Below are 16,547 nucleotides of genomic sequence, written 5' to 3' on the forward strand. Positions count from 1 at the left end.
CTATTGAAGTTTGCCGCTGTGATCTTAGCATCAACCCAGTCAGCTGATGCTTCCATAGGCTTAGTCCAACCTATCTCTACAGCTTGCCACACTTTCTCATCTAAAAACTGCAAGAAAGCTCTCATGCGTACTTTCCAATATGCATAGTTAGTGCCATCAAATAAAAAAGGTATAATAAGAGATTGTCCTCTATCCATGACAAATAGTGGTCAATGGATCACACAACAAAGATTAACCCTAATTAGAGTGTGTCTGCTCTGATACCACTTGATAGACCAAAAATGTACTAACCCCTTGTGATGAATTAATTGATTAATAAGCCAAGTTTATTAATTAATCAAATTACCATGCAAAGCGTGTGGTAGCATAAACAAATCACCAATTAACTAAAGTATGCAATTAGAAAATAAATTAACACGGTGATTTGTTTACGAATGGGGAAAAACTACACGGCAAAAACCCCACCGGCTGATTTTAAGGTCACCACTCCCGAGAATCTGCTATTACAGCAGCTTCTTCAAGAGAAAGAAGAACTAGGGCTGCCCTATAGTGGCATTCTAAAATGCTGCTATAGCCTTTTTTAAAATTTAAAAAAAAAAAAAAAAAATTGGTCTATTATGACGTTTCTAAACACCACTATAGGTCTGCCCTATAGTGGTGTTCTAAAACGCAGTTATAGCCTTTTAATTTTTTTTTTTTAAAAGGTCTATAGTGGCATTTAGAAACGCCACTATAGGTCTATAGTGGCGGTACTATAGTGGCATTTCACAAATGCCACTATAGGCCTAGTTTTTTTTTAGTTCACTACTATGACTTTCATCCCCACTCAAACAAATAGGGAATTTCCACATGAGTTTGGAGGTAAGCCAATTAAAATGTGGAGAAGGAAGACCTTTGGTAAACAGATCAGTAAGCTGATCATGAGTAGAGATGAATTTAATCAACAAATCATGCCTAAGAACCTTTTCACAAACAAAATGATAATTAACCTCAATGTACTTGGTCTGAGCATGAAACATAGGATTAGATGCAATAACCAGAGCACTGACATTATCACACCAGAGAAGAGGAGGATGAGGAAGGAAAAGACCAAAATCATGAAGAAGCATCCTAATCCAATACAATTCAGCAGTAGTGGATGCCAAAACACGATATTCTGCCTCTGTGGATGAACGAGAAACAATGCCTTTGTCACATCCCAAACCCGATGCCTAGATTTGTGACCATGACTGGTATGTTAATATCAAGCTTAAACCTAATAATAACAAGAACCAATTAAACTTTTACAAAACTTTTAAAAAAGCTTCCCTCTTTCTTTTCATTCTTGTTTCTTTACTTCTTGATATAACTTTTCACTTAATATTCAGAGCATTTACACTGTACTCAAAGAATAACATAATCCACTAGTCATTCAATTTCCACACATCCACATAATACATCTCTTAATACTTTAAGGTACACAACTTTCATTAGATCCTAAAATACACAATATGACAAAGCTAAACATCAAATTGCTAATTTGGGATCTATACTTCTAAAACTAAAACCAACTCCTTCAAAAACTCGACTAAGGCTCCCTCTGCTCTAGAATAAAACTTGTTGACTGAAAGAGCAGAAGGGGTGAGCTACATAGCTCAATAAGGGTAAGATACACAAGAATTTAATAAGAATGCATGTAAATCAAATCATTTCATTTTATAAATATTCAGATAGGAGAACATTTTTTCATGCATAGTATTTTATACTATTCATAATAATAACTTATACGCTCTTCATAGGAAAATAATTGTTCTCTTTTTTCTTATCAGAATAATATTTCCAAAACCTTTCGGATTGAATTTCTTTCATTTCTTACAAAGTCACCAAATACAATATTGATTGCTTTAAATCATATACATACATACATACATACATACATACATATATATATATATATATATATTCTCATTACAAAATAATCATTTTGACTTAAATCAGATAATTCATAACTTCATCTTAAATTAGAAACATCTTGACGAATAAGAAAACTTTTCTTTATAAACTTCTTCTCATAAAATATTATAACTTTCATAGTCATAAAACTTAACGTTTCATAAAGAACCAATATCTAATGATTTTTTAACATAAACTAGTACTTTCATCAGAAGCTTTAACTTTATAGAACACTAAAACATTTTCATCAAATTCTTTATCTTTAAAACACAACAGAACTTTAGAAATTTTTATCTTTAAAGAACAGCTTTTCTTTTCATCAGAAACTTCTTTTCATGAGAGCTTTTAACTTTTCAAAATGCATCTAAATAAAATCATTCTCTCATGATCAATAAAATAATATAGTTGTTCATAACATATTGGTTTGTCCATATCTGATAAGTTTGTAATTATTTGCGAGGCTTCCAACACCACTGTGTTAGGCATCCAACATTCCCCACAATGCCAGGTATTCCTGGGATCATACCGTAATACATATCTTCAACCATGGGGGTAGGTTGGTGTCCTCCACAAGTTGGCCATTACCAACAAGGGCAACTACAACAAAGCTCTACACTTTTAATGGCCAATCAGATAATATTTTCCATGGAAAACCAGTAATTTAACCCCTACTGGCGAAGTTCAAATCACTAGAAGACATAACCCGAAAACATTTCATACTTATACATTATACTAAGATTCATAGTTTGCATAACATTTCATAATAATAGCAAAGCTTATCACCATTAAATATTCTTTATCATAAACTTACACATTCTTCTCAAAGCCTATCTCTTAAAATTAAGGAAATCCTAATCCCATCTTAACGAGGTTCCCCAACACAAGATACATTCATCAAACAACATGATGTACCAAATCATAAAGAATCTATTATTTTAACATTCATATTCAGATCATGTCAAACAACTTTAAAATCAATTCAGAATATGTTTAAGATTGGGAACAATGGTGCATACATAAACTTACACAGGGTAATATTCAGCATGAACAAAACAGCTTCATAAAAACAACAGTTGAATGATTTAGAACCCCTCCTTTAGAGTACTAAACCATTATTTTTATATTGATCCAAATGTTGTAAGACCACTTCCATCACAACTATATGTGTCTTAGAATTCATAAAAAATACTCCTAGCATCCTAATTCACTGTATATAATTTAATAAATAATTTATCATGCATAAACACAGAATCTATCACAGTGACAACTTTGCAACATTTTCTTGTAAATTCACAAATAAATTATCAAACGATGGTATTTTCATATGAAACTTAATTCACACACTAGACATATTAGAATACATGAATAAACATCCAATTGACCATAATATCTTCAATCTTTCAAATTACTAACACAAAACCACAATTCAGCTTCTACAATCATATTAGAGAATAAAGAAGGGAAACTAAAGAAAACAATCACACCATCAAATACCCAAAATAAGATGAGGTTTTATTTACTTACCCACAAACTTTGAAGTTGAAACCTTAGGGCTAATCTTTTAATTTCTTTTTTAGAGAGAGATATCTATGATTTTCGATGAAAGAAAAGGAGGGTTGTTGTAAGATGGTGCTGCCAATAAGAACAAAGGAAGAAGAAAACAAAGGAGCAAAGAAAGAAGAAAGAAGAATAGAGAAACAGAAGACTGACTTCAGTGCAGCAACAAAGAAGACAAGAGAAATAACTTGGGTGGGGCACATGCATGCTAAGGGGAAAAAGGGCTGATGACTCCTCCATAACCTTATATTTCATAAAGGCCCAAACTGTAAAATAACTTTGCATATAAACCCTTAGCTTAAACACTTAATTAAACACCAACAATTATATATTTAATAACTTAATCCACTTAATATAGTTTTGTACATACTTAGTATATATTTATAATACAATTAGCCATTCAATTATTTATAATCTTTACAATTCTTCTATTAATTTTAGAAAGTAAGTAACCCAAAATAATAATTAACCACTTGAACACATAGGTTAGCTATAAAGTTGGGTCGGTCAGGGTGTTACAACCTTGCTTCTTTGCAGACCAAGTGATAGGACAATTGCCAAAAAACACCACAATACCAGTGATAGAACGCCTATCCATAGGATCCCCAGCCCAATCTACATCACTATAAGCAGACAAAGAAATGGGACCTGGAGTAAAAGCAATACCAAAATGTAGAGTACCTTGAAGATATCTAAGAATACGTTTAGTAGCTTGAAGATGATTCTGAGTAGTACTTATAAACTGAGAAGCTTGTTAAACAGTAAAGGAGGAGTCTGGTTTAGTAAATGTCAACTACTGCAAGGCACCAACTAAGCTTCTATAGGATGTAGGATTAGATAACAAAGGACTATCATTAGGAAGAAGATGAAAATTAGGGGAGGAAGGAGTTTTACAAGGCTTGTAGTCAGTCATACCAAAATTCTTAAGCAAATCAAATGCATACTTGGTATGATGCATAAACAAACCAGTGGAAGTGTAATCAATTTGAAGACCAAGGAAGTAATGAAACAATCCAAGATCCTTAAGATCAAAATCCTCACCCAATAGCTTGATAAGAGAAGAGACAAAAATAGAATTATTGTCTATGATAATTATATCATCCACATAAAGTAATAGATAGACAATATAGGAACCATGCCTCAAAATGAAGAGATTACCATCTGCAACTGAAGCACAAAAACCAATATGAAGTAACTAAGAAGTAAAACTCTCAAACCAAGCCCTGGGAGCTTGCTTGAGACCTTAAAGATCTTTGTGAAGGAGGCAGACATGCTTAGGAAAGGCAAGATCAACATAGCCTTGAGGTTGAGCCATATAAACTTCCTCTTTAAGAACACCATGTAGAAAGGCATTACTAACATCTACCTGCCTTAATTCCCAACCAAATTGCACAACCAAAGCAAGAAGAATACAAACAGTAGCAGGCTTAACAACAGGACTAAAGGTCTCATCATAATCCATGCCAAATTGTTGAAGGTAACCTCTTGCCACTAACCTGGCTTTATACCTACCAATGGAGCCATCACTATGCCTCTTAAGTTTATAAACCCTTTTGCAAGTTACAATATTCTTATGAGGAGGAAGAGGAACTAGAGACAAGGTGTGTTGCTTCTGTAAGGACTAAAATTTAGCATCCATGGTAGCCACCCGTTGAGGGTGTTTAGAAGCAATGGAAAAAGAAGGTGGTTCTGTCATAGTGTAATCACATTGAACCTGCATAACTCTAGGCTTATAGATACCATGCTTTGACCTTGTAATCATAGGATGAGAATTAGTGGAAGTAGGAACAAGGGTAGTAGTGTCAGAAACAATAGATGAGGAAGGTGAAGGATTGACAGAAGTAGGAACAAATAAGGAAGGTGAAGATGGACCAAACACTAAGGAAGGAAAATCTAGAGGAGGAACAACAGGAATAGGACTTGATGGAGATAGGAATGAAGGAATAAGGGAAGAAGTGATATTAGGAGGTGAGGAAGAAATGACAGACTCACCAGAGGAAGAATCGAAGGAAGACTCAAACTAAGGAAACCAATTAGATGAAGATAAAGAGAAAGGAATATTAGGATCAGTAAAATTAGAATCATGAGCAAAAGGGGAGAGAGACTCATTAAACAAAACATGACAAGCAATGTAGATTTTGTTAGAAGTAGGATCAAGGCAGATATATCCTTTAGAAAGTGGAGGATAACCAAGAAACACACAAGGTTTAGACCTAGGCTACAGCTTATTTTTGTTAAAAGGCCGAAGATATGGGTAGCATGCACAACAAAAAGCTTTAAGAGCATGAAGTGATGGTGGTTTGAAATATAGTTTCTCCCAAGGTGAGTGAAAACCTAACACTGAGGAAGGAAGTCTATTTATAAGATAAGTGGCAGTAGAAAAAGCATAAGACCAATAGTTGAGAGGAAGGTGAGACTGATAGAGAAGGGCAAGTCCAGTTTCAACCACATGCCTTTGTTTCCTTTCTGAAACACCATTCTATTTAGGAGTGTGAGGGCATGAAGATTGATGGAGAATACTAGAAGCAGAACAAAAAGATTGAAACTCAGTATTAATGTACCTAGAACCATTGTCAGTCCTTAGAACCTTAAGTTCAAAACTAAATTGAGTTTCAACCATGGATTTGTAGTGCTTAAAAACATAAAACAAAAGTTCTTTCTATTTTTAAGCACTTCAAATCCATGGTTCTAGAGCAGAATGGGAAGAAAGAGAGCAGAAACTGAAGTTCATCCTCATCAATCATTGACAAAGAAAGAGAAAAAAATACAGGCTTTAGAGTAGAAAGCAAGATTATAGAACTCGGATGTCCAAGCCTGTGATGCCAGAGCAGATGATGTGGTTTGACAGTGACAAAGACAGAAGTCTAGAAAGGACTAAAGGAAGGAGTTAAAGATACATTAGAGAGAGATGGAATAGGATAAACCCCATCTTTACTCAACCCTGCATAGAGGATCTTCCCCGTTGGTAAATCCTAAATTAAGAACTTATGTGCATCAAAATAACAAAAAGCATTATTTTGGAGACAAAGTTTATGGATAGATAAGAGATTAGAAGTAAGGTCAAGCACTCCTAAAATGTTATCAAGCTTAAAATTATGAGCTAGGGTTTGAAGCTCACCATTACCAATGTGAGTGACTAGCAATTCTTGACCATTACCAACTATGACAGTCTTAGACCCTTGAACTGGTTGATGCAGAAGAGAAAGTTGTGACAAATTAGGAGTCACATGGTTTGAACATTTTATGTCAATGAGCCAAGAATTGGAAGCTTGAACTTGAGCAGCATTAGCCACCATAAAGGCAAGCCCAGCAGGTGGATGTCTTCCTTGATATATAAAGTCCATATGATGGTAGCAATTAAGAGCTGGGTGACCACTATTGCCACAAACCTAACAAATTGGCCTACTACATTGACCTTGATTCTGATTAGGTGATGGCTTAGCTTGATTGAAGTTCTAAAACTGAGAGGAAAACCTAGAATTTCTTGGATTGAAATTGCTTGGATTGAAACTCTGAAATTGATTAGGACTAGAATAGCCACTTCCACCATAGTTGGAACCTCCAGAATTATGACCATTACCATGAGCACCTCCTCTTCCTCTGCGATTATGATTTCTACCTCCTCTTCCTCATTTAAATCCTTGAGAATGAAAATTCACAGCCATAGCCATAGAAGCTGAATCAAAATTAGTAGACCTCTTCTTGATAGCTCTCTCTTCAGCATTGAGCAAAGCATTTAACTCTTCCACTGACAACACATCACTTCTAATCCTTATAGCAGAACTAAAGGAATCATTCAGAGGAAAAACCATCAAGAATGATATGGAGAAGCTCTTCATCATCCACAAATACAGAAACAGCAGCTAATCTATCTCTAGCTTACTTGATTTTCTGAACGTAACCATCAATGGAATCAACACCCTTCTTGATTGCATTTAATTCATTACGCAAACTCATAACATGAGACCTTGAGACTGATGCAAATCTCTTTTCTAGCACTCTCCAAACTCTTCTAGTAGATTTTTGCCTAATTGTGAGAGCAAGAATCGCAAGAGAAAGAGTTGAATTCAAGAAAGTAAACATAGCCTGTTCACGATTCTTCCAAGCTATGAATGCTAGATTGACCTCAGCAGTGAAATTACTAGATTAATCTTTAAGAAATCTATCTGGAGTAGTGATTGAATCATCAATAACATCAATCATTGAATAGGTATCAAGAATTACCTCAATTTGATGTTTCCAAACAATGTAATTCCCATAGGCAAGCTTTACAGTCATCATAGATGACATATTTGACAACAATAGCAGTGAAGAATTCACTGGTAAACTTGCAGTAGCCATAGCAGGCAAAGATGTTGAAGCAAATGATGAAGAAGATGAACCAAAGTGAACAGAAACCATTGATATGGATCAAGAGCTCAGATACCATGTAAAAACTCTCTTAAACTCACAAATTCTATAACAAACACTTTGAGAAGAAAGAAACAGAGAGAGAGAAATGAGGCTAAAGATACTTCAAGTATTATACACTGAAAATAGTCTAGATACAGATACAATGAGTGTGCTTGTAAATATATACATATAAAATTGAAGAGAAGTAAAACCAAAGAACACGAAAGGGAAGAAAACGGTTACAACCGCTATACACATGCTATAACAAACCCACACACGTGTAATAACAGAATAACAGACTCTCAATTATAACATAACATAACTCAGGAAACAGCACCGTTTAGATTAATGAGAAACGGTGATGTTTTGCTTCAAGCGTGTTTTACTTAACCTCATACATGACATCGTTTTGGGAGTAGCCGTTGGAACAATACTCTCATCTCCTTCTTCGTTGTTTAAATTCTCTGAACTTAAACTAGAAGCATTGCTATGGCTTTCAATGACTCTCTGTGGTAGCTTTTTTTGTTGAGTTGTGCTAGTGCCACATAAAGTGGCACAACTTGTGCCACAACTTGCCTATGTGGCGAGCTGTGAGTGGTAGAAAGGTGACCTCACATAGACCCACCATCATCTCTTTACCACTCACAACTTGCCACGTAGGTGAGTTGTGGCAGAAGTTGTGCCAATTTATGTGGCACAAGCATTATTCTTTTTTTGTTCGTTTCTGTATGGTAACAATTAATACTAGGTATCATCGTCTATGTATTTTTCAAAACCTACATAAGTTTTCCATAAACCTTCACTTTATGGTCACAATTGTGTATTAATACAGGCTACTAATGCTCATGAATGTTGAACAGTATTCCCATGTTATGCACAACAACTCCACCGTAAGTTTTTTTCTTGGTTAGCTCATAAATGCAGTTTATGACAAAGAAGGTTTACATAATTTGTTATTTTTTATTTGTGTCATGATAATATTTTAACCAATGATCCTTGTGCAGGTGCAAAAGTAAACTTTAAATGTCGGTCATGAAAATGATATCTAAAATTGTAGATGTCTTGTTTCTTCCCCCCGTTTTTTTTCTTCAATTTCCTTTCCAGTTTAATTCTTATAGTAGGCTTTGTGATGCAGTTTTCATGGTTTACAAAAGGAATATGTGTAGAAACTAGGGATATGGGAAGAAGAATAGAACAAACCCTAGGCTCACTACCTACAGTGGTCTGAACACTAGGCTTCACTTCGAAGTTTTCCAAGAATCACCACCAAGTTATGGAAAAAATTTCAATTAATTTTATTCATCAATTTCAAAGGTACTTAACAATGTACTTTGGAGCCTTGAAGTAGATCATCCTTCAAGCATTACATCACATAAAGAAAGCAAACATTACATAATCAATTATTGGAAATAATTAGCTCTCAAAAAAAAATTTACTGGAAATAATTAATCTTCTAATCAATTGCATCATATATTAAAAACTCAAAGGTCTAATAAATTAATCAAGCTTGGGCTCAATGGATAGAGGCCACTATCAGTAAACCATGTTACTTTCTGATCCATGCCCCCACTTTGATAGCAGAATCTTCAAAACATTTATTGCATTCTTATTAACTTTTTTTCGAGAGATAACTACAGTATACTGCTATTGGGACTATTAGCAGAGCACCAAAGGTTTTATTTTATTTTTTTAAATCACCATCTATCTTCCACTTAAACCAATGCTTTTACACAAAATTTGTTTTGCTAGGTCTTTCTCTGTGCATGTGTGTGTAATAATCTAGATAGGCCACAAACTGAATGACCCCTTGTGATAGAAATTAATTAATTAATTAGCCAAATTATTAATTAATCAATTTATCATGCAAATGCGTGGTAGCACAAACAAATCACCAATAAACTAAATATGCAGCGGAAAATAAATAACATGGTGATTTGTTTACGAATGGGGAAAACCTAACAGCAAAAACCCCACCGGATGATTTTCAAGTCACCACTCCCGAAACTCCACTATTATCACAACAAGCGGTTACAAGTAAAGGAATCCAAGTATCTTACCAACCTACAGTTGAACCCTTACCCCAATACCCAATTGAACTTGTTCTATAGTGACAGTTCCCCTTTCGATGCACGACTCCCAAGTACGTGACTAACCAATTGCGCAGATCCCAATACGTAACTTCAATTACCAACTAAGAAAGTTGTTGGTTGCAAAGTTCTTCAATTCATCCACACAATGAAGATCAAGATGATGCTTGGTCAAAAAACCCTACGGTGCACATACACAGCAACTTCTTCAAGAGAAAGAGATGAACTAGGGCAAGAACTTCGTCTCCGGTCACAATTTGCTTGAACAGAGTTTGCTCAAAGCTTGTGCAACTTATGAACTCTTTGATGGCCCTTAAACTGATCCTTTTATATGTCTAGGGTTAGAAGAAAAGAAAGCCCAAAGGGTTAGAAGAAAAGAAAGCCCAAAGACATATTCACAGATCCCAAGAAAATCAGATTGGAATTCTGAGAATCTTAAATCTCGACAGATAGCAGGTGTCGAGTAGCTGTCGAGTAGGTCTCGAGCACACCGAATGTAGAACAGCTTCCTTAAGCTCTATAGATGCAACTGTCGAGCTTTAATGATTTTGCATTCTGAACTTATTTTCTTGAACAGACTTGAAGGTTTCAATACTTGATCTTGAAACAAGGTTTCTTGAAGTATTTAAAGACATCCTAAATCTACCCAAATACGAGTAAAGTGCGTTTTGTTAAAGGATAAACCAATTACATAAAATCATGACATATGTTCTTAACATGTGAAGCACATATGTCCTAACAACACTGTACAAGTGGTTAGAATATACATAGATTATCATTCCATTATTTCTTTATTTATCTTCAATTGACCTCTTATGGATAATCCTTTGCCTTTAGTTTAGTATTGTCTTGTATGTTAAGAAACAATATTTGGATGCATAAAACATGAAGAGAATACGATTCATAATTATCTCCAGACAATTGAGACAGGCATTTTCTAGGGTTTTTTCCTTGCTAGGAGCCTAAAAGTTTGTTTTTTTTTTTTTTTTTTTTTGGTTGTCATTTCTCAATTTTTTCTTTATTTCCTATATATATATATATATATATATATATATGTAAGGGTTTTTAAAGTTTCAACTTGCTTTACTCATGCAAACTTTCTAGTTTCATGTGAATTGTGCAAACCTGAGGAGAATATTTTATGTGTACTTCCATTCTTAAACCCCCTCCCCTTTTTTCCTCCTAGGTGGTCCTGTAAAATTGCTAACAACTAGTTTTACCTAGCTGTTGACGTACAACTTTGGACGTACAGATCCTTTTTGTATTTCTTCTTGTTCCCACATTTCACAGACCTATTTGCCACTACAATCAATTTCAAATAATCTATCTAGAAGAGTTCTAGCCAGAAGAAAGAACCACATCCCTTGATGCAAAATTCTGACCAAGTTAACGTGTTTTCTTGACAATATGAATGAGATTAATCAAATTATTTCTAACATCTTGTAAGGTTTATGTAAGAAACAAAGACTTTGCAGTGGAATATAAACAATTGGTTTTTCAGCAAACCTCTCTTGGCCTAAACTGACAATCACATAGGAGCTTTGAGATTGTTCTACGTTGTCTAGAGCTAGCCTCCACATAGACCAACAATTCAAACTCATTTTGAATTCTAGTTTGTATAACCCACCAACTAGAAACATTTCTCCGACGATGTTGCACACTACTAGAGTGATGCAAATATAACCCACAACCTAAGAGTTTCACAACACTCTGTAAACACTATGGGAAATGCAGAATTCATTCTCTGTACAATGGGTACCACTCTTGGTGTTTATATACACATCACTCCATTAATATTGAGTTGGATAGTGGACTTAGTGGGGTAGCCTAACAGTCTAAACTATTACTCCATAATTCCTGGATGTTACAATTATCCCAAGGTATACAGAGGGACATACCCACTTTAGGTGTCCTTTTCATATTCTTTTCAGTTTCTAACATCTCCCACTCATCCATTGTGGGCATGGCCCTTATCCCATCTTTCAATATGTTTCTCAGTGCGTTCATACTAGCAAATAGGTTGTGCAACCACCGAGCACACTTGAAAAGCATATTTAGGAGCACTATATACTAAATCTTATACCAAGACCAGCATAGCAACATCCCTAAAGTGTCTCGTTATGCCCTAGACATATGTTAACACATCGAATCAAGCATCTCTAACCCCTCTTGAGTTTAATACTCAAACTTATGCTTATCCATCATAACCATCTAGATGTATTCATGATTATTTTGCTACCATGAGTGCAATAACTTGTCGATAATGAGTACAAATATAAGGATCTATTACAAAATAGTCTTCCCTTTGCACTCATGTCCTTTCACTTTGGTACAATTGCTTTCCCAACATTGTCCCTTTAGACCGAATCCATCATGGCCATAGGTAACATACCAAAGTAGCAGACATCAAAACCTCAGCTTCATGACATAGTCAAAAGTAACAAGGGCATAAGTAGTATCTCAATCAAAGATCTATAGGACTCATACGGTGAAGAAGCAGGGATTTATTCTCTCACCTCCACTTTTGGTCGAGAAAGCATATGTAGTATGAAATACATGCTACAGTGGAGTTCTCTTAAGTAAGAGTGTATGTCTTAACTCAATACACTGTACAAAACTTAGTCTAGTCACTACTCGAGCGCCTAACTCGAGTCCTTTATTTGCTTGCCACCTTAGGCACCAAATCAAGGTCTCGCATTTGGCTAACCATAAGCTACATGGATCATGAGCTATCCATGTACGATCTAATTAAGATAAATATATCATAGACCTCATTTTAGTTCAAACTAAGGCGACATCTATTTGTGTCAACCATTTCTATTTGCTACATAAGCATCAAATATCACAATGTCTTATCTCAACTCACTACTCAAGTGCAATCGCTCGTGTGAGTGAGCCAACCTAAGTTTGCCGACATAACTTTCATACCACAGAACTCACCATATGGTATATGTGTGTGTAAACATACATATTATTAACTGAATAACATCATATGCATTTAAAACAAATATCCTGAAAGAGTATAATAAATGGTAACTAAAAACAATATATCATCATATTTTACATAGCCCTAAACTCCTAACATGAGCCTAAAAGGCATCCCTTCCTATAGGCTTTATTTGAGGATCAACAATCATGTGCCTTGAAGAAATGTGTTTTAGAACCACTTCACTGTGAGCAACTATTTCCCGAATGTAGTGATACCGTATATCAATGTGTTTGGTTTTACCATGATACTTAGAGTCATTAGCATAGGCAAGTGCTGACATGCTATCACAATGTACCGTAACGAGATTTAAGGCATCCTCAACAACCTCGTGATTCCAAACTGCTTCTTGAACAACTGCTAAACATGTTACATACTTAGCTTCCACAGTTGATAATGCTATAAAGGATTGTTTCTTGCTACTCCAAGTGACGGTGCCCTTATTTAGCAAGAAAGCATATCTTGATGTAAATTTGCAATCATCTAGGTCACTACCCCAATCAGCATCACTATAGCCAATCTTACGCAAATTTGAACCTTGATAACAAAGGACATAGTCTGTTGTCCCTTTAAGATACCTTAATATCCTCTTGACAGCTTTCCAAGGAGCAAGCCCTGAATTTGATTGAAATCTGTTGAGAAATCCAACAGCATAACATATATCAGGCCGAGTACACATGATTCCATACATCAAGCTTCCAACTGCATTAGCATAGGAAACACGAGCCATTTTTTATTTTTCATCTTAGGTCTTAGGACACATATCCAGGCTTAATCTCTCATTTTTGGCAAATGGATTATCTTTGCGCTTGCAATTATGCATTTGGAAACACCCAAGAACTTTCTTAATGTCGGTTTGTTGTGATAAACCTAAAAATTTCTTTGAGTGATCCCTGAGGAATTCAACCCCCAGAATATAATCTGCCTTATCCATGTCCTTCATCTCAAAGTTAGAGGAAAAAACCCTTTTGTGGTAATAATCATCCCCATGTCATTACTGGCCAATAATAATCTCTCATTTTTGGCAACTGGAGTATCTTTGCGCTTGCAATTATGCATTTGGAAACGCTTAAGAACTTTCTTAATGTAGGTTTGTTGTGATAAACCTAAAAATTTCTTTGAGTGATCCCTGAGGAATTCAACCCCCAGAATATAATCTGCCTTATCCATGTCCTTCATCTCAAAGTTAAAGGACAAAACCCTTTTGTGGCGATAATCATCTCCATGTCATTACCGGCCAATAATATGTCATTGACAAACAATGACAAAATAATGAAACTTCCCTTGGATCGTTTTACATAGACATAGTGATCTTCTTCAATCACCGTAAACTCATTCGATAGAATGGCTCAATGAAATCTCAAATACCACTGTCTAGATGACTGCTTTAAACCATATATGGATTACTTGAGTTTGTACACTTTGTGCTCTTGACCTTTGGTCACAAAGCTAATAGGTTGATCCATATAGATTTCCTCATCTAGTCATCCATTGAGAAACGTTCTCTTAATGTCCATTTGGTATAATTCCAAATTCAAATTTGCAATAATGGCCAGAATGAGTCGAACAGAGGCAAACCTCAAGATCAAAGAAAAGGTTTCCTTGTAGTTTACTCCCTCCTTTTGAGTGTATCCATTTACCACTAATTAAGCTTTATACATTTCTATTGACCCATTCGCCTTGCGCTTGATTTTAAGAACCCATTTGTTCCTAATTGCTTTTCACCCTTACAATAGGTCTATCAGATCCTAGAGCTGATTAGTCCTCATAGACTTCATTTCATCATTCATTACTTTTATTCACTCATCACTAACAGAAGATGATAAAGCCTTTTGCACAGTTCTTGGCTCATCATCATCCTGTGAAGCAATCATGAAAGCGTCCCCCTCAATCTCAAAATGACAACAAGGAAAATTACCATAATTTCTTCTATGTGGCTGAGATTGTTGTGGATAAACTTCTAGTGGTATGCTCCAACTAGATTGTGAGTCACTCACACTGTCTCTAGGAGTTTCAGAAATTTCAGGAATTTCTTCCTTGTTCTCTACTAGTCTACTTGGGGCACCTCCCTCTTGATCCATCATTTCATAAAGAGTTAAGTTCTTTTCAACCTCACCTTTATAGGGGAATTCATTTTCAATGAAATTAACATCATGTGACTCCAATTCAGTCACACTTCCATCAGGTTGTGAGAGCCTTAATGCTCTTGTCCAATTGATTCTCAACCAATCTCATGTATCATCTAAAGCAATCTAAAGCCTCAGACTTATGAGAAATCAAACAGACATGATCGTAACAAGTATAGTCATCTATAAATGTGATGAAGTTGAAACCTCCATGCCTTGCCCTCACATTCATTGGACCACATATATCAAAGTGGATTGGTTGCAATGGAAAAGATGCCCTTGTGGCTTTTCCAAACGGTTTTCTTTTTAACTTTTCCACTAGACAATGTTCATAAGTGGACAAAGTGACCTTAGTGATATTGCCTATAAGGCCTTCTCTAGCTAACCTAGTCATCCTCTCTTGCCTTATATGGCCAAGCCTAAGATGCCATACAATTGAATTATTAGAAGCATTATCAAATGAAGTCAAAAAAAAAAAAAAAAAAACCTATCATTATTATAATATTCAATAGCCAAAATTAGAAAACCATTTGAAATAAAACCATGACCATAATAAACTGTTACAAATGCAATATGTTGGGGACATATTTTATGTAAATTGGCTAATCCTTTAACAAAACGCACTTTACTTGTAATTGGGTAGATTTAGGATGTGTTTAAGACTTCAAGAAACATGTTGTTCAAGTCAAGTGTTGAAGCCATGAAGATCTGACCAAGAAACAAGTGAAGAAGAGCTGTTCTCTAAAGCTCGATAGAATGCTCGACAGAATCCTTTCTATTGAGATTTAATGTTGAAGCTCGACACAAGCTATTTCTGTCAAGACTTACGAAATCAGAAATTCCAAATCTGATTTTCAGCCCATGCTTGTATATTTGTATAGGGTTTATTTTCTCACAACTCTAGACATATATAAGGATTATTTTAAGGTCTGTTGTGCATGCAAATGTGACACAATTCATTATTCTCTCCAAAGAAGCTACTGCATCTTTAACCCAAAGGTTTTGTGACCAAAGAGCTTCCTGATCTTCATTGTTGATGAACTGAAGAACTTTTCAGCCAACTATCTTCTTTAAGTTGGTGAGTTAGTCATGTACTGGGATTTGTGTATCATTGGTTAGTCACGTACTGGGATTCGTGCATTGAACGGATAGATTGCCGCTACAATACAAGTCCAATTGGGTATTAGGATATCGGTTTAATTGTAGGTTGCCATTTTGGGATAGGCCAAAGGGTTTGGTAAGATTCCTTATACTAGTAACTACTTGTGATTGATAATAGTGGATTCTTGGGAGTGGTGACCCTAAAATCACCTAGTGGAGTTTTGTCTTGGTGGTTTTCCCCATTCGTAAACAAATTACCAGTGTCAAATTTATTTTCTACTTGTGATTGATTGATAATAGTGGATTCTTGGGAGTGGTGATCTTAAAATCACCCGGTGGGGTTTTGCCTTGGTGGTTTTCCCCTGC

At 35.4% G+C, this 16,547-nt stretch overlaps 1 protein-coding gene across 1 annotated transcript; it reads right to left on the reverse strand.

Annotated features, from left to right (window-relative positions):
- Positions 1-13,057: 13,057 nt before the first annotated feature.
- LOC115986000 (secreted RxLR effector protein 161-like) lies at positions 13,058-13,684 on the reverse strand. The gene has a single exon (XM_031108871.1). It carries the CDS (start codon positions 13,682-13,684, stop codon positions 13,058-13,060), a length of 627 nt encoding a protein of 208 aa, XP_030964731.1.
- Positions 13,685-16,547: the final 2,863 nt, after the last annotated feature.

The sequence above is a fragment of the Quercus lobata genome, chromosome 4, assembly GCF_001633185.2.
Source record: "Quercus lobata isolate SW786 chromosome 4, ValleyOak3.0 Primary Assembly, whole genome shotgun sequence".
Lineage (NCBI taxonomy): Eukaryota > Viridiplantae > Streptophyta > Magnoliopsida > Fagales > Fagaceae > Quercus > Quercus lobata.

Bases quoted from the DNA above. Each gene is read 5' to 3' on its own strand.
- LOC115986000 (XM_031108871.1), bottom strand. From the start codon at position 13,684: ATGGCTCGTGTTTCCTATGCTAATGCAGTTGGAAGCTTGATGTATGGA.